Source organism: Cylas formicarius, unplaced genomic scaffold (genome assembly GCF_029955315.1).
Source record: "Cylas formicarius isolate icCylForm1 unplaced genomic scaffold, icCylForm1.1 PGA_scaffold_9__14_contigs__length_23061073, whole genome shotgun sequence".
In the NCBI taxonomy this organism is placed as follows: domain Eukaryota; kingdom Metazoa; phylum Arthropoda; class Insecta; order Coleoptera; family Brentidae; genus Cylas; species Cylas formicarius.
In genome coordinates this window covers 20,318,881-20,344,769 of record NW_026844365.1, presented here as the reverse complement: position 1 = coordinate 20,344,769, position 25,889 = coordinate 20,318,881, and the positions used below count along the sequence as shown (strand labels likewise).

The 25,889-nt window shown below is 34.1% G+C and overlaps 1 protein-coding gene across 1 annotated transcript in view; it reads right to left on the bottom strand.

Moving 5' to 3' along the window:
* LOC132706954 (DNA (cytosine-5)-methyltransferase 1-like) overlaps positions 1-25,889 on the bottom strand; it is a 108,933-nt gene that overhangs the window by 23,571 nt on the left and 59,473 nt on the right. Inside the window, exons 5-11 of the mRNA XM_060678553.1 lie at positions 23,896-24,172; positions 19,967-20,143; positions 16,360-16,505; positions 11,570-11,835; positions 8,059-8,336; positions 5,875-6,006; positions 5,537-5,783 (exon numbers count right to left, since the gene is read on the bottom strand). Coding sequence (XP_060534536.1) covers positions 5,537-5,783; positions 5,875-6,006; positions 8,059-8,336; positions 11,570-11,835; positions 16,360-16,505; positions 19,967-20,143; positions 23,896-24,172 — 1,523 coding nt within the window. The remainder of the gene's footprint in view (positions 1-5,536; positions 5,784-5,874; positions 6,007-8,058; positions 8,337-11,569; positions 11,836-16,359; positions 16,506-19,966; positions 20,144-23,895; positions 24,173-25,889) is intronic.

The window sequence follows — 25,889 nt, the reverse complement described above, 5'->3', positions numbered from 1 at the left end:
TACAACAGTCGGAGCAATTTCGCATTTAAAAGTTTGCTGTCATCTGATTTTTAAACTAAGAAAATCGGAGGATATAACACATAAAACTTAAAGTAAAAGTAAAGTATTTATTTATTATTTGGATTGTTTTGTACATGATTTAGCACAAAGCTCTTTTTTTACTTTACACAGTCTTAAAAATAATTTCAGGCTGAACTCTAATATGGATAACAGGGATTTCAGAAATAAATTAAAATTTTTAATACCGAAAAAAGTTTTACTTATAAGAGCATTCAACTTTTTAATGATTTAATAAATCATAATGTTGAAAACTCAAAGTCCTTTTCAAAATTTATTTATTTAATAAGCAGGCATTATTGCACGGGTAGTACTAACTGACAGGGAATATATAAACAGTTGTAATATAGCTTTTTGAGAGGCCGGTATGAATAACTCATGTGTCGAGTTTGAAGAAATGTGAATAAGCCAATCTTCAGTTATTAAATTAAATATGATGGCAAAATCTGGCAATTTTTATAGTCTAGCTAATAATTCGCCAGTAATAGTATATTATGCAACAAGTGAGTTAAAAAGTTTATCGAACGTGTTGCATACTATACTTTTTCTACGACCGTTAGTTTTTGGGTACATTTTCGCAAAACAACACGAATACATTCACTGACATGACCGTCAGAATTGACAAACGTCAAAATTCAAAGTGTGGGAAATATTTCCGAAAACATCCGATTGCTCCCAAATCCGTGCGGTAAAATCTCGGAAATGTCCGAAGTGGTTCGAATTCGTGGGAAACGAATCTGACATGGTAAACTGACGCTTCCCGCACGCTAGATCGGTGGGTAATTAGGTATTTTACAGACGGCAGTACAAAAAATAGATTTTTGGCAATGACCACACGAAAATTCATGATAGTAACAATATTTATAGTTATAATTATTATCCTTTAATAAACGCGATTTAATTAAAGCTAACATGCGTTATTCAATTGAAGAAGAAGTAACCATTATTAAGTGTGATTATGAAATGATGCAAAAACCAAATACTGATTTTTAAAAACATATTTGTTTCGTTGATGAAGGTTCACACTCAAATCAACAACAATGTTTAAAACTGACCTTATTGAAGCAAACACTAAAATCCAATATTTTCAAAAAATAAATGTTATGGTGGGAATTTGGAGACTTCAAATTATTGGACCATTTTTTATAGAATATAACCTCACAAACCTACTTGGACTTATCAAAAAATCAAATTGAACCCGTACTAGAAGTAGTTTGCGAAGATCAGGAGATCTGGTACCAGTTGCATGGTTGTCCCGCCCACAATTCCCTTGTGGTTAGGGAGAATTTGGGAAAAACTTTTAACGGGAATATTATTGGCCCAAGGTGCCAAATCCTTTGACCACTTGAATAGTGTTATTTATAAAAATGTCAAATTTCAATGTTAACCAGTGACGAAATGTTAGCAAACGCTAACAAAGGCTTAGAATATGACAGGGTTTCCCAACATCAACTAAGCAACATTAGAATTGAATTTTGTGATCGCTTTATCTTCCTTTATCTTCCTTTCTAGCACTGTTTTTTTAAATATTGTCTTTAATAAAAAACTTGATGGTCAAATCTATAGTCGTTTCTTGAAGATTTCTTGTTGCTTGAACAATCCTTTAAATTAAATTCATTATTTGCTGGTCATATTTAATTCAATAACTGAAGATTAATTGATTTATTAACATTTCTTCAAACTCGACACATGATACCGGCTCCTTCAAAAAGTTCGAACACGGAAAAAATACGACATTTCCCACGTAAACATGCATGAGGAATTATTAAAGTAAATACTTATTATATTAAATCACCGCTAATAATAAATCAATGCTAATATTTATTTCTGCAGTCACAATTTTCGCACAATTGAATAATTGAACTGCGATGGGCTCTGAGAAAACCTCTAAACCTCGCGGTAGTGGGTTTTTGAAAAGCAAAGAAATTTTTAAATAATAGCAAATTTTTAAGTAACAAAAAAATTATGTTTCAATAATATATCTGTCAAATTATAATAATATAGTATGTGTCAACGAAATTACTATTATGAATTTGAATTATGAATAAATTTCAAATTTAGAGATGTTCTATAAATAAGGGATGGTTACATTTGTACATATAAAACAATTGAATACCATTTCCGGTTTTATTGGAATTATCCTGTATGTTTTCCGAGTTTTATATTCTATGGGTAAATCCATGTCGGAAATGTTTTTTTAATTTTTTAAACGGCGATCATTATTATTTTCTAAAGTTCTATTCTTTTTTTCGGATTTATGTGGCTTTACGAAGTTCAACGTGTACTTCCAGTAAAAGCGAAGGTTTTCTTATATTTATCACATGGTTATGTATAAAAAGTAGTCTCTGTCAATATTTTGTTTCAAATATATTTCTTGTTATTCAGATTGACTGGAAAAAATGAAATGTTAAAATTTTTGAACATTTTCTCGTAAATTATTAGAGCTATCGAAAAAAGATAAACATGTGATAATTATTTTTTTCCTTAGAATACAAAAATGGAGAAATACATATAAAAATTGAAAGCAAGAAAATTGATGTCACTTCCGGTTTTGCCGAAAACATTTCCGACTTAGAATACAAAAATAGAAAAACATAGATTAATTCCAGTAAAATCGGAGATGCTATTCAATGGTTTTATCTGACAGAATGTAGCGGTACTTTAAATATCATTTGTTCTATTAAAAAATATGATCTAAAATTTCGAGATACAGGGAGTCACAATTTTATTTGTAGATTTTTTTTTCTTGTGTATAAATTGTCGACTTCTTCACGGGACTGGGTACTTGGGGTTTTCTTAAAATTTGTCTTAATTTAGCTCTTACTTGTTGACTGCTATATGTCTGTTTTGCAAAAAAAAATTATTCCTCAATCATGTTTACATGGAAAATGTCCTTTTTTCAACATAAATTAATTTTTGTAATTTTTTGTTGTAGATATCGATCGCCAAAATTAATTTTCCTAGCAGTTGTTGTAGCTAAAACTACATTAAACCAGCAGATATCATCTTAAAACTTCACTTTCTGCTTCTTCGGCACTCATAACAACGCAAACAACAACAAATAGCAGATATCAACAAAATATAATTTTGTAGTTGGAACTTTACCAGTTACTAGCAGCTACTAGTCTTCTTTATACCCCTTGTAATAACAGAATTATCATCGCGAAGCTGCTGCTCGACTCAGAAATTGGGGTGCACGTTGGGTGATTGAAATAGGTGGTTCGTAAACCGATTTTCACTGGAATTTGGCAGAAATTAACTAGAAAGAAGTAGTGTTTGAATTAGAAGTTAATATTTCAAGTTGATGTCTGATGGAATGTTGATTGAAATAGACTTGAAAAATTTTCCCGTTCCAACCACAAGGTAAGGCTTTACGTTGATATCTACAGGTATGATGATATGTGGTGGAAAACTGATTTTGGATGAAATCTGATCGAAGCCGACAAGAAAAATCTAAGATTGAACACAGAAATGGAAGTTTTTGTTACAAGCAAAACTTTCTGTTCTCCCTAAAAATGAAAGTTGAAGTTGATATCTGCTGGTCTGTTAAAACTTTTGTTACAATAAGTGGCGGAAAAGCCGATTTTGACTTTCGTCTGATAAAAATCGACTAGAAAATGCTCCTGTTCGAACCACAAAGTAAGGCTTTACATTGATGTCACAGGTATGATGTAGTTTTTGGGTAAATAAGTGGTGCAAAAGCTGATTTTGACTGACATCTGATCGAAATCGACAACAAAATATAACTTTTGAGCCGCTAAATAGAGGTTTTAATATATCTACAGATATGATCAAGTTTTTGTTATAAGCGAAATCAACTAGAATATCTGATGTACCGTTAGTGTTTTGGTTACAATGAGGGCCGGAAAAATCGAGTTTGGCTAAAATTTAATTCAAATCTTCTAGAAAACGTGAAGAAGACAGTGATGTTACAAATTGCTTCGGGTTTACTCAAATTTTATCTGATCGAACTTGACAAGGAAAAGTTAGTTTTGGATTCAGAAAGAGAGGTTTTATTCTATTTGTAAGTTTGATATAGTTTTGGGTACAATTGAAATCAACTAAAAAAAAGTAGTGTTTGCGCCAGAAAGTAATTGATATGTGGTTCACCGTTGATGTTTTGGTTACAATGGCTACCGAAAAAGCTGATTTTTATTGCAATCTGACCGTAATCAATTAGAAAAAAGTATTTTTCGAATCAGAAAGTTCGATTTCAAGTTAATATCTGCAGGTACGAAGTAGTTTCCGTTTAATTAAGTTTAATTAAGAAAGGCTTTAACTGGACACCTGCAGGTATGATGTAGTTTTGTACTTATCTGTCTAATATTGACGTTTAGTAATACGAATATCGAGGTGACCGACATATTTATAGACTTGTTGATGGCAAGGCTTTAAAAGCTAGCCAGGTGGTTATATACTGAAAGGTTTCCTAGTCGTAGTGCTCTCAAAAAATTTTCAAAACATTTATTGAAGGCTTCATGAAACGGCAAAAAAACCAAGAACAACAACAGCAGAGCTTGAAGAGGTTGTCCTGAACATGATTGAAGAAGACCTATTAGAAAAATTGCTAAGGTTTTAAATGTAAATAATTGATTTGTTTGGCAAATTCTCAAGGGTCAATGCCTTTTGCACCAAATAGTTCAAATCCATCAACTACAGATGCTGATTTTGTTTACAGATGAAGCAATGCGATAAAAAAAATTTCATAATAACCATTTATGGTGTGATGAAAATCCAGATGCAATATTTGAAGATCACCTTCAACATCGTTGAATGTTTGGATTGGAATTGTGTATGACGGCCTAATTGGTTTTTACCAGGAAGATCGGATGAATGTGGAACAACTTTTTGGAACACGTGCTTTGCAATAACAAATACAATGTGCTTTATGCACGAAGTGGACGTTACTTATGGCCAGCACGACCCCCAGATTTAAACCCCCTGGATTTTTTGCTGTGGGGCCACCGAAAGCACTTGGTTTACTCCTGTGGAAAATGTAGAAGACCCAAGAAATCGAATTATTGCTAGGTCCAAGTCAATTAGAGACGATCTTGGTATTCCTGACAGAGTTCGCCAATTCATGAGGAAAATATTAGATTATTATATCTGAGCAGAAGGTGGTCACTTTTAATGGTTTTTGTTTTTTTTGCCTATTTTTAATTCAGTTGTTGTCACATATTATTTGACTGTTAAAAATGTTTCTGTAAATAATGTTTACTGTTACTCTTTAACTCGCAATCGAGGCACGATATGAGAAAAATTCAAGATATGAAAAAACAGTAGTTTAATTCGTTCTATTTATCTCAGGACAGTATCTTATAGTTAGTGGCGTAAAATTTCATCAATAAATGGATAACATTACCTCCCTCCCAACCCCAAACGCCACGGTTCAATTTTTATTTAGTAAAGAACAAATCGATCCTTTATCACTGGAAACAACGCTGACAAAAAAATCACATAAATGTTGAACTTAACTTACCTGAAACTATAGTTTAAGATGTCGGTCTTGACGTTATTTTTCAAAGTTACGGTTATATTCGGTAAATCCATCCAGTTACCATTCTCAGGGATGAGTTCAATTCGTTTCCTCATGATGCTGGATAATGGCGTGAACTGGTGACAAGTCACGACGTCGTCTCTTTTAACGTGTTGCCTGAGTAATCTAACGTAATGCGACAACGGTTGGCGGTTATCGTATTCCATTTCATACCGCTTTGCCTTGTCCTCTACAACGAGGCCTTTACAAATTTTACATACAATCCACCCACACACATATCGAATAATCCTAGAGTAATGTAATGTAATGATTTCGGATACCTTCAATTGGTATTTGGTGTTTCTTGTCTTTGCTTTTCGCATTGTCGTCTAAAACAGGCAGATCGGCTATAGCGTCCCTTACTGTCACATTTCTGTACGGAAGGGATCCCCTTGCACCGGTTGCAGTTTCACCTAAATCAGACAATATAAATAAAATAAGTAATAATAAATAAATGGGTCTTTTTTTATAACATCAACAAGGATCGATACAGCAACCGAATATCTCTCACACGCCTGGATCGGAAGACCATAATAAAATAACCAACTGAAACCAATTTCAAGAAGTAACACTTCACCACACAGTGGTTAAATGAGACAAAAGAAGCCCTGTCGCGGCAGAAGTACAGAAGGGACCATCTAAAGGAGGGACATCTCAGTTTTATTCACTACACAAAGTCATTTCACTGCAGCAGCAACATGGAATTGCTGACAATTCTTGAAAGGAAGGGTCTATACTCCCAAGACGCTCCTTTCACCTTAAAATATATGGAACATCAATAACAAAAGTCTTGACCACAGAAATCAGATTTTGCACCACATAATTTTATCAAGTAATACGTGCTTACCACACTTTTTTACGAAGGAGTGATCGTGTCTAGAATGAACTTGTTCTACATCGAATGAATAAGGAGCGATGACTCCTCGCCATAATATTAAAAAATAATGAGGCAGAGCAAGCACAAATTATATCAGCATATAATCGAGAGAAGACTGAGGACTGGACTCACATACCTTGTTGAGAAGGGACCGAAATAGAAAGCAATTTGCTATTATTGTTACCGATCGTCACTAATGGTGAAAATACTACTATTTGAGTTTCTATTCCCAAATGAGATTATCCGGTCTCTCAAAAGCTGCGTCTTTTTATGTTTGAGCAACACAGGTGCGTCGGGGTTTTCGTGGTGTCCATAGGGAATCTCGGACTGGCTTATTTGGAATAACTCGCGGATATCAATGTCAACCGCACTCCTGCGGATAACATAGCAACATAGGAAAAGGAAGCACGTCTGATATGGGTTCTAAATATTTTATAATATTTGCAACCCATATTAAGAAGAACAGAAATCGCCTACGCCTATGTGATATGTGTGTGACAAGAAAAATGTGGAGGAAATAGAACAAAAGAGTGAATGGAAGCGATACTATGCCCTGTAAATAAGAAAGGTATATAAGAAAGGTGTCAGAATTATAGAGGCATAGCACTTCTGAACGTGACCTATAAAATATTATTAAAAAAGCCACAAAAGCCACGTTCTGATTTGCATATATTGTTCGAATAAAAAAAAACTAACGCTAAGAAGAACACATAATATCTTAAGGATTAACAACTGAAGTACAAAGTACAAAGAAATTGTAGAAAGATTGCTATAACCACCAATGAAAAGGAAACTAAGTACATAAGCTGGACAGATGAGCAATATAAAAGAAACCAAAGCTGAAGTGAGACTGTACGAAACAATCATAGAACTCCTAATTACATATGGACACTAAACTCAGCTGAATAAAACAGATTAGCAGACTGAGAGAGTCAAGTATTACGTGCGATTTACAGCCCAAATAAAAAGCAGTTGCAAAAGCCCACCTGACAAGTAATATCCCCATGGACTTGCAGTTATACTGGACGAAACTCTACAAACATTTGTGAATTTCGGACTGGGAGAACGGTGAAAAGTGCCACCACATACCTTATAGCAGATGTAGACTCAAATCATAATCTTTTGGTGGCGAAGATTATAGTGAAGATGAGGATATAAATGGGAATATTAATAGCGTTTGGCACCTCAGGTAAGAGAAGAGGAAATATTTATCAAAATACGAGTTAACGGCAGTCCACCGAACAACTGTGCATCCTTTGCAGCGATTAAGAAGCTGCTCTGTAATGTCGATCTGAGTCTGGACCTGACAAGTCGGATGTAGTTGGGATCCTCAACATGTATGGCGAATAGAAACTAGAAGAATTTAAGATATGGGGTAACCGCAGGATGTTGAGGATATCATTTACAGAAGACGTGACCAAAAAAAAAGATCTTTCGGAAAAAGAAGAATATCCTGCGTCATTAACCTGCTTGGTGTAATGTCTCGTCACCTAACCTATGCACGGTTGCAGATGCCACAATTAAAATAGCAATGATACTACCCTACTTCCTAACCGGAGTGGCAGATGAGGAGGACAAAGTTACTTACCAGTGTCATACACTTTGTTGTCAACTTTGAAGTTCAAACGCGATTTATTAATAAAGCAGTGCGTAGGTTCCGGTAAATTTGGTAGTTTTAAGAATGGCGCTGCACCAACAATGAAAAATCTTCGCCGTTTCTGAGGCAGTCCATAGTTTCCGGCGTCAAGAATACCGAATGCTATTTGGTAACCGATCCTCAAAGCGCATTTTATCGTCAGTTTCAGGTGCAGGCTATCTTCGAATTTTACAAAATTTTCCACGTTTTCGAAGATAAAATAATCAGGCCTAAAATCATTCAAAACACATGCAGGGTAATGAATAGGTACAAACATATTAAGCGATATCAAAGAAACCTTAGAATACAAATGAGGAATCTCAGTGAATCAGAAGTGCACCAAAACCTCCCACAAAATATACCTTGACATCATAAACGCAAACAACGAAAACGTCGATGAACAATGGAAATCATTAAAGCAATGAAGAAACGAAGACAGTTTATGAACAAGTAAATGAAACAGAACAAATATAAGAGAGGGCAAGGAAATATAGTTCACAGAAAAATGCAAAGAAATCGGAGGCGTTCAACACCGATACGACTTGTTCAATCTGCACAAAAGTGTCAAATAAATGGACAGGATATGCTGGACTTACTACCTATTAACCTACTGAAAATAATAGACACATAATACTTAGGCTGGTTAGTGAAACTCTATAATCAAATTCACAAGTCACAAATTACGCCTAAGGAATGGTGAGATCTTAAATTTCCTGGTGAATGAGGAATGTCAGAGAATGCATCGAGCACGGCACTATTAGTTTAATATTTCATATCCTTAACCTGCTCCTAATGATCATCCAGAACCGCATATATCAAAAACTGGATTTGAAGGTGAAGTGGTCAGTTCTAGCTACTCTGTATAAGATGAGCAATATGAGCAATGAGCCATATAATGTACCCTACTGCTTCAAAACGTATGGGCGATTGGTCAATTAACGGCACGGCACCATAAGTTTAATTTTGTTCGTAATGTCTGTGCTGTTAACTACCCATTATATATTTTTTTGTCATTGAGTAACCTTATCTGGACTCACTCAACTTAGAGGATTCCAATTAATCGAATATGCAAAAATGGCAGATGCTTAAAGCTTGAATCTTTTTCAAAGAACCTTTTTCTACAACTTTATGGCACCTTCATCTACCACCACCAATCTTGTAGATGCAGATAGTACCTTTAATATAAGCGACTCGGACAAATAAAATATGTATACAATAAAAGATGTATGCAAATAACAGCAAAATAGAAGAGGTTGTGAGGGAAAGTGCAGTTGGGCTTTCGGGCAGAAGAAGAGCTCTTCTCAATTCACATTTTGACATCAATAGTTGTACTTTATTGACTTTTAAAAAGCGTTTGATAAAGTGGGACATAATAAAATGATTCTGATTCTTGATCTAGACGATAGAGACAAGATCAATAAAAATTTCTACTGGCATCAAATATGAAGACTGAAGGTAATATATTGAGAGCAGTAGAAATTTATCATGGCATAAGATCAGGATGCATCTTGTCCTCAATCGTTTTTAACCTTCACTCCAAACATGTTCTTAAAGAAGCTTCAGTGAGTTGAAAAAGAAACTGATCTAGGACTAGGCCTTAAGCGACATGGATCGTGTTGAAAAATCTTGTTTGTAGCCATAATATTAATCTAAAACCTGGGCTCATAAAATGTTACGTACTCTCGACACTGCTATATGGAGTCGAGAGCTGGACCCTTAGGCCGCTTTCACATACACCGCTAAAGCCGATGCTGATACTGGCTCCGGTACATATTTCAGACGTTCCGTTCACACAAAATAATTTTAGTAGATATATTTACGTCCTAAAAGAAAAACGTGCGTTTTCAACAAAATATATATTTTTGAGTTGTACCTAAGAAGTAAATGTCACAAGAGAAAACTCCAAAAATATTTTTGGTTACATCCCTTGTTTACTGTCAGATACTTAGAATGCAGTTTTTACACCCTTTTTGAGAAAGTAACCAATCATTTTCGTAGGAGCATATCTATCTACTTTCGACTCTTTAATGGAAACACTCAATGACAGTATAAAGCATCAAAATACTCTAATAAGACCATGAAATTATTGCATTAACAATAAGTAAGTAAATAAAAATATTTGTTATTTCACGTTTATTAGTACATAAACTCATACATAGTCTCGATTATAGTCGAATGAAGTGTTGTTAATTGTTTTGTTGATTATATTGATATAAAGTTGAATGCGGGCTATTAACACTCTTAGTACCATTATGTAAGAAGGAGTGGTGTGAAAAAGATGTCAAAGAACGAGAAGATGATGAGGAACTTGGTCTAGGATCGCATATAATAAATGTTGATGGTTGACCAAGTTTTCGTGTGTTGATATTTTGTTATAATTACAACACACTCATTCGTACCATAGGGATAATAGATATAAAAAATGCTTCTTCCTCGTCTGGTGGATGTTCTAGGGGTTGTAAGACCTCTTTTAGGGGACTTCTGTGTTTCTTTGCCTCTTGCTGTGTCATTGTCATGGGAATGCACTTGTCTGGCATGGGATTGCACTTGTATTTTATCAGTAACTGCATCTTCTTCTAATTCATTTTTTTTAACCTGTGATTATTGAACATTTTCAACAAGAATGTTCACAAACACAAAACAATTTTTAGAAAATTATTAATAGAAAATCGTAACTCACACCATAAATATTTCCTATTTTGTTCTATGTGTCTGGCTTCTGGGGCAACCTTTACAGACCTTTGAATGCACAAAGATTAGAAATGTATGTAAGTAAAAAAAAATACCTAAATGTAATCAACCTACGAGGACTGCTGCTGCGTTGAGGGACAACTACTTTACGACCGAGGGAACAGTACCATGGCATATGAATAAAATATAACACTCTATTTTTTTGGAGTATTACCACAATAATAAACACTTATCTTAAATATTTTGGATGATCTTTTTTATTCTTCTCTAAAAAGGCATACACTTCCCTATAAGTTTTTCCTTTTTCAACGTTATGTTTAAATGTATCGGCTGTTTTGTCCGACAAACATATTTTACTTTCAATAAGTTCAATTAAAGGAATAACGGATTACAGAATTTTTTCCTCATATTTTTTTAAAGTATACTCAACTGTGTCGAATCTATAATTTGAAACCACTGACCTACGCAGTAGCGCATTTGACCGACCCGCTTCTGCTGCCGAACAGGCAAATTTGACGGTTCGGAATTCGGGTGAAAGAATCAATTTAATTGTATTGGAACCGGCGGCGGTGCTGGTACCGGCATCGTCTTTAGCGGCGTGTGTGAAAGCGGCCTTACATATAAGTTATTCGAGATGTGGGTGTGTCGTAGAAGAACACTGTATTTGTGTAAGGTTTTTTATAGTTTGTAAATATTATGTCATTGACTTGACTTCTTAGAAAAAGTATCTGAGAATGGGTTAATAAAATGCACACGCAGATAGTGTATCTACCTGTAATAGTCCACAAATCCCAGGAAGTTAAGAACCTGCGAATTGTTTTTCTTTGCCGGCGCTTTTTGATTATGCCTGTTCATTTTGGAGTATCCTTGACACGGAGGTCCTCCAACGATTATGTCCACTTCTCCTTTCTCCGGCATGCCGACAGTGTCCAATTTTAACAACAAATTCGAAAGTATTTTATTGCAATCCCCTTTTATCACAGTGGCGGTAGGGTTGTTCAATCGGAAAGATTTCGATGCTGATTTGTCTTTCTCGATCTAAAAGTAATACAAGTTTAAATATTACAAAAACATGATATAATACCTTCTCTTTCCGTAACACTATGATACAGAGGTGTAGAGATTACACCTTATAGTCAGATTTTTGTAAAAGATGTGGCAGAACTGCTAAAGGATAGGCGCGAAAACATTCGACTGGCACAATTAACACATTTTCAAAGACATTCTTACAGACGGATCCTTTAAAAAGATCCTACGTTATATGTAGAATGAACTTCAAATCTGCTATTAGGAAGAATAGAATAATAGAATTCGTGTAAAAATCTGTGATCCCCAACTACTCTAAAATGTCTCGTTTCAAAAAACTCCCAAATATTCACATCATTGGTTCTCCAACATATTCTCCAGTAAAATATATCTAACTTCTATATTAAAACTGTTTAAAAGGAAAACTTATATTTTCGTACTTCATTCAACAATTATCCATTAGATCGATATTTTGGTCAGTTTCAATGCGGAGTTCCTAATCCTGAAACTCTCAATATTATTTCAGATACATTAAAAATCTTAGAATCGGGAATCATATCTTCTCATATTAATTGAAAAGTATCACGATTATCACCACCACGCAAATCTATTTATCGCAGTTTTAGAAAAGAACTCCGTCCGACACCTTCTATCCAACGCCAAAAATACGGACGCTACGTTGACTATTGAATTGGAAACTACCATTCTAGAAAATCACATTTGGTCGTTTAGTATACAGAAAACCTACGAATAGAGATCTAATGCACATCACTATGAGACCCAAATTATCTAATTAAAAAACAACCAAAAAATCTTTAATGCGCGGCAAGTCTTTACCTTTCGTCAATTTGGGAATCAGTCATCCAAGGCAATGTTCAAGTCCCTCCTTTGGCTCTGTCCCTTTTAAACAGCAGGCACAAAGTAGAATGAAAACCAGTTTTAGTTAAGCTTTGAAGAAGCCAACAGGACAATTTGCGACAGGTCAGTACGATAGATTCATCAACAACCGCAGCAGGAGAATCCCAGATGATTTTCCATATAAGATGTTAATAACATTGTCTTCCGTTGTTGTAAACCTTGCTGGCTAGGCCTTCTAATTCTATGTTCCATCATGCTGTGCCAATATCAGTTGGATACTTTAGATAGATTTGTCTTAGATTTTGGCTTAGTATGCCGAAACATTGTGGTTCCCCTGGATCAAGCGCTCCGATTTAGATGAAACATATACATAGGCCAAGTTTGACTTCACGCCTCTCATATTCCTGCATGTAGGGGTTTCACTCAAACCCAGTCTGAATTCGTTTGTTAAATAAACATTAATCAGGTATTGTTTGGCTGTTGTTTCGTTTGGAGCGCTTTTTAAAAGGCAGAACAATGATGGTGCACATTGTAATTATTTATGTATCTCAGAAAGAAGAAGAACAGAATGCGAAGCACGCCGCGGAACGTTAAAAACCCCACCCAATTCTTCCAAGCAATGAGAAACTGTTAGATATATTAGCCATACATAACAATTTTTAGGTTTCCGTATCCCTTTAATATAAACTGAATCCAAATATAAAATAGATTGATTTGACTAAGATTTTCTTGTGCCGAACCCTGATCACATTTTTTCACCAAATTCCACAGTTCTTTCTCAGTTCCAACCTTCGCAGAACATCTTCATCTATATAAAGATTTTGCTTTCATTTACCTTGTTTCTGTACTAAATAGCAGGATCGGTCATGTATATGCCTTTATAACTCGAATTCATAGATAGAAAATCACTTCTCTCTGTATCAGATATTTGCTGAACTTAGCACTTGTTCTTGTCACAGTTGCTTTAGATGGTGCAAGGCATTTGAAAATATCTACCTTTTCGGTAAATTTACAATCCAAAAGAAGGTTCCCTTGAACATAATGTTGTCTGCCAACAATCATTAATTGCGTGTTGCTGCTATTTGTAACTATGCTCTCAGCCATTGTCGCGTTGTTCTCTGCATACCGTAAGTTGTTGATTGATTTACCGTTTACCTTTACTCCTTGGTTTACGTTTTCCAACGCTATTTAGAATACGTGTTCAGTAAGATCAGAGAGAGGATACACCTGTAACAATTTTATCTTCTGCGGCCATTCTTGATCCGAAGCTACGCTGTCTGATTTCAGTAAGGAGTTTGCTAATGTCGATGTTCCATAGAACTTGGTCGCGACTGTCGTTATGAAAAGCTATTTGATAATCTACAAAACAGATAATGACACCTTTGGTAGTAACATTTTTGCATTAGTAGCTGACTGTCTAATACTAATTCGAATCTTGAAACGAAACTGCGCTAGTCTCCTCGCATTTTCAATATATTCATCGATAAATACATAATTTTGAGGAAAACTCTGGAATGGCAATAAACCAATGTTTATGCCTCAGATCAATGTCTGCGGCAGTCGAGGGGGATGCCTCCGCCATAGAAGTTGTTGAAAACTTGAATGTTTACTGTTGTACCATTCCACTATTTAGGTAATGTTCGGTCCACCTTTGATAGAAATGTTGAGGGGCCGGTTACGCTTTATTCACTTATGTTGTGTTCAGAATCAGGTTGTCATTAAATAGATTTTCTATACAGGGTGACGTATGTCAACAAGAAATTGTGTTTTTCAAAGAAACTTTCACAGGCTACTGTAATACTATTTAATATACTAAACTATTTCTAGAAGTTTCGTAAATATTCTTAATTTGAAATATACAGGTTGTGTCGTGTAGTCGTGGTTTGTAATTCTAAGAGTTACACGCTATATGTTATTGCATTTTTGGATCCTAAATAAAAATCTGATTGGGTAACGGAACGAACAATTAGTGAGATATTTGATATTTTCTGTAAAAAATGTCGGACGCAGTACTTTGTTTGAAATGAATGTGATCAATATCGGTAAACAATTTAGAAGTAACATTTATAAAAGAATAACTTTGACCATGGACCTGTCTATAGCCATCCTTGACCACTTACTTTTTGACAAAATTTGAACCCCCTGTAATTAGTGTAGATGCTAGAATAATTGATATGCAACATCATTAAAAAAAATTACATACATACCTGTGAAAAATTGAATACAATTTTTGATACTAAATTCGTATAGCCAAATTTAATGGTAAATTATCTAGATCTCCGATACCTACGTTTGCAAGATTTCCATTTATTTAGATTCATTCAAATTGTTCTCAAATAAAAATTGTTCAGAATTTAATTCAAAATAATAAATGCAAAAACATACAGGGTGGTTCATAAAATAACAAACATGATATTGACCACGCTTACATGGCGCACCCTGTAGGCATCAAAATATTTTTATATATAATCATAACAAAATTCCGAATATTAAAATACGTCTAATAGGCCCTCCATCTGAATCACCCTATGTATGTTTCTCATGTATTGGAGACTGGAGACCAGTAATTATTTTATAGTTATTATTGTAAACTTCCTTTTCCCTCAATTTTTAATTGAAGTGGGGTGTGTCGCGTAACTGCGTTTTTAGCTTTTTTATTTTGTGACGTATTTTGGATTGTCATTTCTAATCTCCGCTTGTGTTCTTTCTTCCATTATGTCGAGAATATCTACTGTCATCCACGGTCTTTTTCGTCTTTTTGAAGAAGATGCTCATCGCAAATTTTAAAAAAGTTATCAAAGTCACAATTTAATAGCTAATAACAGAAAAATTCATGAATTGCGAGGTATAAAATGGAATCTTGATTTAAAAGTGTTATCACAAACTGGTTTGAAGTTAAAAGTAAAAAAATAACAATAATGAAATTTTTATATAGGTACTTAATTATTTCATTATTAATTAACCGTTAAATTTAACCAGAGGTACACCACACGCAAAAGCACTGGGACTTTTAAAAAAGTTCGAATAGAGATGTAAAAATTACATTTTTATGGGAGATCTTTGTTTTTTACTGTAACAATTGAAAATGTCAGGAAATCATTGCGGAAAATATCCGATAAGCTTCTAGTGAAAATGATGACAGTGATGAAATCTTTGAAGATGCAGATGAATCGCAAGAATATGTGGCTACGGAGGGGGCCGGGATCAAAGTGGTGGACGAGTGAAAGTTCCACAAAAGTAAAATGATGACGTACTGGTTACTTATCATGAAGTAATAGAAAGTTTGAAGATAAATGGAATGCAAGCAATAAATTATGAAGAGAAAGTAACGGCACTTGGGCAGTGGTTGATCGAAAATAAAACAGAAGAAAAAAATGCTTCCAAAATTTTAAAATATTTTGAAATTATGGAAAAAATTGATTTTCGTTTGCTCCATTTTAGCTCTTGAAACAATACTTCAAAAATTTTAACTTAGTCGTAAAAGTCTAACAAAGACCTCCAAAAAGAGTCACTGCACTTAAATTGGTATCTAATTAAAGCTCAAGCAATTTGCAAACAAAATTGACGCGTTTCAGCGATTTTTATTTGTTTTTATACTTTTAGAGAAAATCAAGGAGGAACCTTTTCTAATTTACATCCAAAATGCTTTAGACATAAATTTCCAATTATTTCACTTACGGCCCATTTTGTAACAACTAAACCCGACTTTTCCAATCCGTTGGAGAGCCCTCCACAGCCGGCGTATATATCCATGGATCTCAATTTACGATTTAATTTCGGCCATACCAGAATTTCTTCATTTTGAGTATCTTTGGATTCTCCACCTACAAATGAATGACAACATATTCGTCAACTCTGTTAATTGAATATTGTCACTATAAGATAATATACAGTTTTTCCAAGGTAAGGATGTCTATTATGCGGATATTGAAAAACATAAGAAATACGAAGGTGGCTAAGAGAGAGAACATAGCCACGTTCATCATCAGTATGTTTGAGATTTAAAAGAGCATAATAACAGCTGTTTACTTTCTTACCAACTGTCTCAACGTGATCAACCCAGCTTAAATTGCTATTTAGAATGACTCCCAAAAACTTCCCAGTATTTTCGGGTAATAAAACTTGTTGCTAATGTATTGCTGAAAGGCCTATAAAAATAGATACTTATTATTGGACTTATTCAACATCAACCTAATTCTAAAGCAATAATCTTTAAATTCTCCATCGACCTCGACAATGCCTATACAATGATAGATGTATCATCAGCAAATAAGAACGCCTAACCAGTAGACACATGCAACGGCAAATCATTTATAAACATGAGATATAGAGTGGATCGAAAGCAATACCCGTGGATTTTTTGTTAGGCAATTCGCAAATTTCTTTTCAATTTCTTCATTACCAACGGGGAAAATGTAGAACGTTTCCTCAACAATTCTCTCTATAGTGCAGGAATCCATCAAAATGTGTATTCAACCGACTACTATCCAGTGGCACCCCAGTGCCCTATTTATCAACAACCATGAACAAAGATAAACTAACTAACCAATTATTGGAAAGCAGTGTGCAGAATTGAATTTTGTTGAAAACAAAAATTGGGTGAGAAGTCCCTAACCACTAAATTCTGGAAAATGAACAAAAATAAACGACTATTCACTATGGAACCTTCTGGAAACCAAATACGGTTTTAACAGTTGAGAGAAAAAAAAAGATCAGCAAAGTAACACAAAAGGCGTACCTAAACCACCGCCTTGTATAAAGTGACACATCAGCGAGTTGTTTAAAACAATTGCAAATATAAGTATAGGTATGCAGTAAAAACTAGCAGCCACGAAACAATAAAAATACATGTTTTTGATCCCTAACATTTAAAAACCTTCTTCTAAGAACTTGATGCAGATTACAATTTCAGTACTGTGTCTCTTATCACGCATGCCAGCAACGTAATGTTACAAATTATCAACGATAGGCTGAGAACCTTCTTACAAACGGAAGTGCTAGAGGAGCAGGGTGGATTGTAAATTTGCTTTATGGACTATTGGAAGGCGTTCTGCAAGATCAAACGGCACCACTTATCGTGAATATTAAAAGAAGCGGGCATACCACGACACCTCATTACCCCTATAACTGAGCTATACAACCATACCACAGGATCTCAATCTCAAATCAGCATGTCTTATATTAACATTGTCCTGAATGAAAAAATTAGTATATAAACTAGAAAAACTCGTCTAATAAAATATGAACCATCTAATTCCAAAAATATAGTCTCACAATGCACTAGCTGTTAGGATTATAGTCATACTAAGATGAATTGTCGAAAAACTTCAACTACTTCAACTGCAATGGAGATCACCAGGCTAACTATAGAGTATGCTTAGTACACAAGCAACTACAACAAAAGCTATATCCTGTCTTACGAGAAAAAAGAAGCTTGAAACAAGCCCAAGCTCAAAGTACAAATCACAAATCAGCTCGCCTACAATATGACTATGCTTGAGGGTATGCAAATGCAATCTGGAATGACAATGACCTTCAGCAACATGTTAGAGAGGTAAAAACCTATTTATTTGAATAAAACATCGACATTCTGATGATTTCACATATTTCATAAACATAAATTGTACCATAGAAAACACCCAGGCAATAGAGCACGCAGAGGAACTGCTTTAATTATACTATCAAATGCTACGGCAAAAATGCGCCAGATACTATTTGCAAGTCACCAGAGTAACTATCCAATAACTAACCAACCAATAACTATTTCGAAGTTTGCTGCCCACCTAAGCACAACAACAAAAAGGAAGACTTCCAGAAATTCTTCAACACCGTAGGCAATAAATTTGTTGTCGTACGGGAGGGGACAAGACTGACAACTTAAAAAGCAAGAAAACTAGTCAAACTAACCAACCTGGTATAAGGCACAACAATAGGACCGATTAAACACTATTAGGAGAAAAATTAGACAGCATCATTTCAATAAATCTACATTCAAAGACAGAACAGAAAACAGGACAGGAGTAAAGTAAAAGTTAAAAATGATACAGAACTGGAGAAAAGAAGAAAAAACTTAACAATGCAACCAATTAGCTAAAATACTTAATTCAAGAACAAAACCAAGGAATTGAGGAATACCTAACTCCAACTGAGACAACAAATAGTTTACTCTGGCAATCCACCAATTAAAAATGACACTAAGTATCCTAAAAACGAGAAAGAAAAAACACATGTTTTCTCTAAACACCTACAATACGTACGTAAACCATTTCTCTCAGAATTATCATGTGAAGAAGACGTGCCTTTTCACATGGAACAGCCTCATAAGAAATTTATTGTGAAACAAGTTAAACAAACAATAATAAAAGAAATTAATATAAAAAAAGAACCAGGATTTGATAAAAAACCCCAGACCTTGAGAAGATATATTTTAAAAGTCTCAACATAATACTACGGTAAAACTTGTTAAAAACTTGGCATATTAAATATAACGAGACTAAGTTTACTCATGTAACATTCACACTACGCAGAAGAACATGTTCTCCTGTGAAGAAAAATGGATAAATCATATATTTAATAAACGTGAACAGGACTTAAAATAAGAAATATACATTGACTCTTTCGCCCAAAATCCAAACTATCCTTGGATAATACGGTATTGCTATATAAGACCATTCTTAAGCCCATGTTGTCAACGAAGTGATCCAACACGACTTCCTTCTGAAATCCGTCAAGGAAATGGATCATCGCTTGAGTGCAAACTACAATAAAAGGGCGCTAGAAAACCAATCATATGTGCGCAATGTCAATGAAATGCGCAAATTACAGAGAACTTAGAGAACTCAGATAAGTTTAGACAATTCTACGTTTAAGATTCAGATTACTCACTGGAGTGATACGCTACATGTCATTATTAAATCTATTCACGACAAATGCTCATTGCTATAGCGAAGATTGCAGACCCTACTAGCAATTATACACCACAATAGAAGATTAAACCTGTCGGTTAGTCAATTAGATTTATTTTATTGAACTTAAATTCCCACAACAACATTAATTAAGGTTTTATGGTCATTTTTCGGTATATATAGTAGAAGGTAGTTTGTAAATATTACATTTGATAAAGACACGGTGTCGAAACAATTTTCATGTGAAAATATATAATTTCGTGAAAATCTGAACTTATTTATTTATTTTGTTTCCAATATCCCCACGATAGACATCCTTATATTGGACACAGTGTATAATATTTTATAAAAACCTATATGGGGGAGGGTTAAAAATTTACCTGGTTTCTTATCCTCAATGGGCAACTCTAACACTATATTTTTCTTGTGATCATAAAATTTTTCAAAATAAAACCTGTACGGACCTTCTTTAATCCATTCATCGCAGTTTGGAAGGAGTGTTTTTTTTGCGACAAAGCACTTTCCTTTTGCCACATCCTTCCATTGGCTCCACCCCTCTATAATAAAATTCGTCAAATATAAAATGTTTATTTATTATCTATGGATTCATTTTGAAAATAATTAGAGATGCTTACAAGTACTTAAAGTAAGATTGGTGAAATATTAGCAAATGCATATTTATTTACTTATTTATGCTAAAAGCTGAAACTATTTCACAAATGGAAAATACTTATTTAAAGCAAATTTCGTCAAATATTATTTAATGTTTATTTATTATTAACAGTGACACTATTTCACTAAAGTACTCATTTAGAAAAAAGAGATACTTACAAGTACGTAAAAGTGCTTAAAGCAACTTTTTGTCAAATATTAGCATTATTATTAAAGGTAAAACGATTTCACAAAGAGATTCAATTAGAAAATAATTATTGATACTTAAAATTACTTAGGAGTACTAAAAATAAGTTTCCTTGAATCCTATGATTTATTTATTTATTTATTTAGTTATGTATACCGGTGACACTATTTCATAAAGGGATTCCTTTAAAATGTACACTTACATACAATATACACTTACAAATACTTAAAATTACTTAAAATAAATTTCGTCAAATATTATGAAATCTTTATTTATTTATTATTAATGGTGACACTGTTTCACAAAAGGATTCGTAATATATAACATTGTTATCCTATTTACTAGAAAGTAACCTGTTTCAAGTAAACAGCTCCTTCTACAAGAAAACACAAAGATGATGGATATGGAAAACCATGATGATGTAGCAAAAAAATGATTGAGATTATTTCATATTGGACACAAAACACATATTTAAAGATGTCAGATTACTGCAACAAGTCACTATCAAATCAGAGCCACTATAGAAATTAAAACGCAAATTTAAGGACACAAAATGATCAAAAAGAAAAAAAATAGTCACTAAACCGACTCGAATTTAAGCACATACAGAACGCATCACAGAAAATTACGACAACCTCCGATCTAAACGGACTAGAAGACAGGATGACATATGCACAGAATAAATTGTGCCCAAAAACGAAAAAAAAACAGTCCGCAAATAAAATAAAAATTGGAAAAATGAAGAGCACTTAGAAGAATAGAGAGTACAAACCAGCAAAAAATAAAGGAGCTAAACTAAGAAATATCAAAAGCCATCACAAGAAAGAGAAAACCTTACAAGCAATGGAAAGAAATAGGAGCATGACAGTGACTAGAAGAGAATTTGCGATACAGGAGAGATCGGACAGAAAAAAAAATACAATCGAAAAGTTATACTAAGCACAATATAAGGCTCAGGATAATGTAGAAGAGGAAATCAGAATTGAAAAATTGAAACAAGCTCCCAAAAATATGCAGCAGAAGACGAAATATCTATAAACTCAACTATATTAAACAAGAATTCCACCAGCCCAGGCAACATTTTCATAAAGCTTTCGATAAAGTTGAATTACCTGTTATTTTGAAAGCCCTGAAGAGGGTTTGAGTCATCTCTGCGTTGCAGATGAAGTCTTAATAGCGGAAAATTTCTTACATATAAGAGACGTGGTTATATATAAACTATCTGACGACCAAAATGATGACAAATATGTGTTTAGTTTTGTGTGGTATACAACCCAACATATTCGGTGAGTTCCCTGCGACGACCAGAAGGGAGAGACAGAAGCAGAATGTAGACCATGTTCTTCTCAATTTTGTAAGTATTGTCCAAACCGAACAACAATATGAACAACAAATACAAGTGGTACAAATGTACTTAGGCCATGGCTCACTAGAGAAATATTTTCATTGGCTAACAGTAGCTAACACTCACAAAAGCCTAAATAATCAAACGTTGAAGAAAAATTAATAGATCAATGCTGGAATTCAATCTCAGAAGAAGATTATAAACGAAGAAATTTGTCATAGAACAAAAGTGGAAGATATAACAGAATACATCACAAGAGCAAAATGGAAATAGGAGGTATTTATTGCGAGATTACAGGACTACAGATGGACAAAGAGTGAAGATCTCGAATAGATAAAAAATGTATAAGCAGATCTACGAGATAGACCGCCGATCTTAAGAGAATAAGAAAAAATTGAATGCAGACAGCATAGAATAGGAGGCCTATATTCGATGATGGACATGGATGATAATGAATGTTGGTTCAAATTTAAAATTACTGGATCTGTCCGACACAATGCCCAATACAAAAAAAAGAACCAGGTATTTTTAACGGACGATATTCTGACCTTATCGATGAAGCAGAGAATATAAAATTCATAATCGCGATCGATACAGAGCCATCCATAATTTCCAAATAAGCGTAAAATCGCAAAGGAAGGGTACTACCAATCTACACAAAAAAAAACACTGGGAACGAATAGAAAATCTCCAAATGACATTTTAACCAGAGATCAGAGACAATACCAACTTAGTATCAAATACAAAGAAAAAACTTCAATTGGTCCAAATATCTTAATAGCGGAAATCGTACAAGTCATACGTCAGTCAGAGAACAGTAAAGCTGCATTCCTTGACTAAATCTAAGTTGATATTCTCAAACTAGCAAAGGATAGACTCGGCAGGGTGCTCACTGATTTGTTCAACACCATATGTGTCGGAAAGAATGCTACAGTACTAGTCCACTTTTGTGGCGCTACCAAAAAAAGCTAATGCCAAACGCCTAACGGTTATTTACAACAGGATATACCAAAAGTGTGAAGAAGCTTCTCAGACTTCTTGGAACAAGAAATGCTCTCGTTAGCATTTAGTCCAAAGATCCAAAGTGTATGTGTTTTATAGACTATGAAAAGGATTTTGATAAGGTACAACATCCTAAAATGATACAAAACCTTCTGTTTAGTTTTGTGCAACCCAACATATTCGATGATTTCCCTGCGCCGGCCGCGAGGGGGAGGGAGAAGGATGTCGGCGGTGAACGAATAGAGACCATGTTTTGTTTTGTCGAGTCTTGTTAGTATTGCTATCTAAATTGCTATCTAATCGGCAGTAAAAGGAATAAAGTTTTTTATGTAGTGATAACGTTAGTGTTTTTGAACCAACGAAAATACAGTCCACCAATTTCAAACGCCTTCAAAACACAAAGGAACGACATAGCCACTATGTAATTCCAAAACGTCAAACCACAGGAAAACATTCACGCGTTCACCTTCAAAAATACCACATACGTGTTTTACTTAGAATATGTTTTGTTTCATCTTATAGTTGTCATCCTTTTTTTCTGACGTCCTACACTTAGGAAGGCAATTATTCTTGTCATTATTAGTAATAAAAATGTTTTAGTTGATATTAAAAAAAACTGTATGTTTTCTTAAGTTAAGTGAAGTGGGTGAATTTATTAACAAGTTACTGTCAACGTGTGATTGTAATAGTATATTATGTAACAAGTGCGGTAAACGGCATTTGACTCACGAGTTTGACACGAGCGGAGCGCAGCGAAGCGAGTGTTTAATGAAGGAGTGACTTAAAAATTTTACCGAACTTGTTGCATACTATACTTTTTCTTCGACCGTTAGTTTTTGGGTACATTTTCGCAAAATAACAAGAATACATTCACTGACATAACCGTCAGAAATGACAAACGTCAAAATTCAAAGTGCGGAAAATATCTCAGAAAACATCCGATTGCTCCCAAACCCATGCGGTAAAATTCCTGAAATGTCCGAAGTGGCTTGGATTCGTGGGAAACGAAACTGATCTGGTAAAGTGACGCTTCCCGTACGCTAGATCGGTGTGTAATTAAGTATTTTACAGATGGGAGTAGAAAAATAACTTTTACGTCTTACTTATGGTGTAAAATCTGTTCGTCCAGTAGAGTAAATGGGGGTCGCCATATTTTCCATCAACCAAATCTTCGGGCCGGTAAAACATCCGTATTGTGATGTTAACTACCCTTCCGTCCTTTATGTCTTCGATGATTCCGATTGTGTAAGGCTCGCTGAATTCCGTGCTGCATTTTTTGCCCGGTTTTCTGTACCTTTCCGGAAAAATGGCCTCTCGATCTAATTTACAGGTGTTTAGCCATTCCCCATTTATGGATTCGAATCGATACTCATTTTCTTTCTAAAAAAATATAGAATTTGAGTTGCTTGACTCGACTCCGACATTATACAGCATGTCCCGTATAAAACCATGTACGGAAAATCTATTTCTGAACTAGAGAGAGCAAAATCGACTTCCATGTCAAGGGCTCGATTTTTTTGAGATATATTTAATGGTTAAACAACATGGGAAACTTGTCAATAACTTTTTTATTTATGAAAATTTTGGATTCGGATAAAAAAATTTTTAAGGCAACGTTTTCTCATAAATGAGTACAATTTTCTTATTTTGTATGGCAATCATAACGTCGAGCCCTTTTCAGCACTATAGATTTGTTGGTATCTGGGATAGAAAAAGACAGAAATATAAAGCATTTTGTGTTTTGTGTGTTCATTGAATTTTGTGTTCTGTCACGCGTAATTTTAGTAGCCGAAATTAAGCTTTTACTGTTAAAAGATTCCAGTTATGATCACTCTGTACACTACACGTTTTCCCCTCTTTTTTAATTGAAAATTATGACATTAATGACATTTTATTATTGAATCTTAAAAGAGAAATTGCGTCTTTTTTAAATTATATGAAAATAAAATTTTCTTTGCTTTTAGGTTAGTAATGAGATATCGAAATATAATTTCTCATTATCCCATTTAAGTAATATTTCAGCGATAATAAAAAATATAACTAATGAATTCATTGTTTGTCGTTTAAATTCTATAATAAACAATGACTAGTTTTTCTTTTAAATGAAATAAAAATTAGCAAAATTGTTAGGTTTTAAATTAAATGGAGTGTTTTTTTATAAATAAACTGTCATACATATTAGGCTTAATACTAAAAACTACTATATATTTTTTAGATGTTCTTGACAAAAAAAATTATTTGGTTTATTTCTCGAAAATAACTGAAGAGAGAAAAAAAAACTGACCATACGGGATAAAAGCGTTACCAAACCCTTTTTTAATAAGCTACAAAATAACCAAGATACGAGGGGTGTCCCACAATTGAAAGCTTCCAAAAATATTAGTGCTTAATCTAAAATCGTTCCAAAATCTAGAAAATTACGATTAGTTCTGCAGATATCCGCAGAACACTAATAATAATAATTGTGATTTTTGAAAGAAAACTCTAGGTACAAACCATAACAACCCCTACATTGGGTGATTAAGTTTAATAGGGAGTATATTTATTAATGCCATTTCCTACAGGTTGTTCTAATTAAAAAATGCAACTTTGGTTTTCCACATATTGTGTCTTTTACTCCATATGTTTGTATCGATCATTTTTGCATTTAACATTTTTTATAGAATAAATAATAAAAGAGATATCTTATTTTGACGCACTATTTGGACACCGTGTATATTGTCTGTACATTGTCTCGGCGACTGATTCCTATATTCGTGAAAGGTAGACACCTGAGTCGCGGTTAAAATTGTTTGATGGTTTTTAGATTTCTATGGATTTTCAGATTTTTCTTTGGTAGACGATTTGATAGATTTGGAAGAAAGATTGTTGTGAAAAACCGAGTAAGTGCGTCGAAAATGTGAACCAAATAGAACAAAGGATGTGGGACGCTGTTAGCTTACTAATTCATCTGACTACTAGGATCAGAATGACTAAAATTAACAAATGAATGTGTATTGGAAATAGTAGACTTTTGCAATTTATCTGAACTTTACGATACAAACTTTAAGTTGTCCCCCCTGTTCAATAATCCTTGCAATTTCACAAACAGCGTACG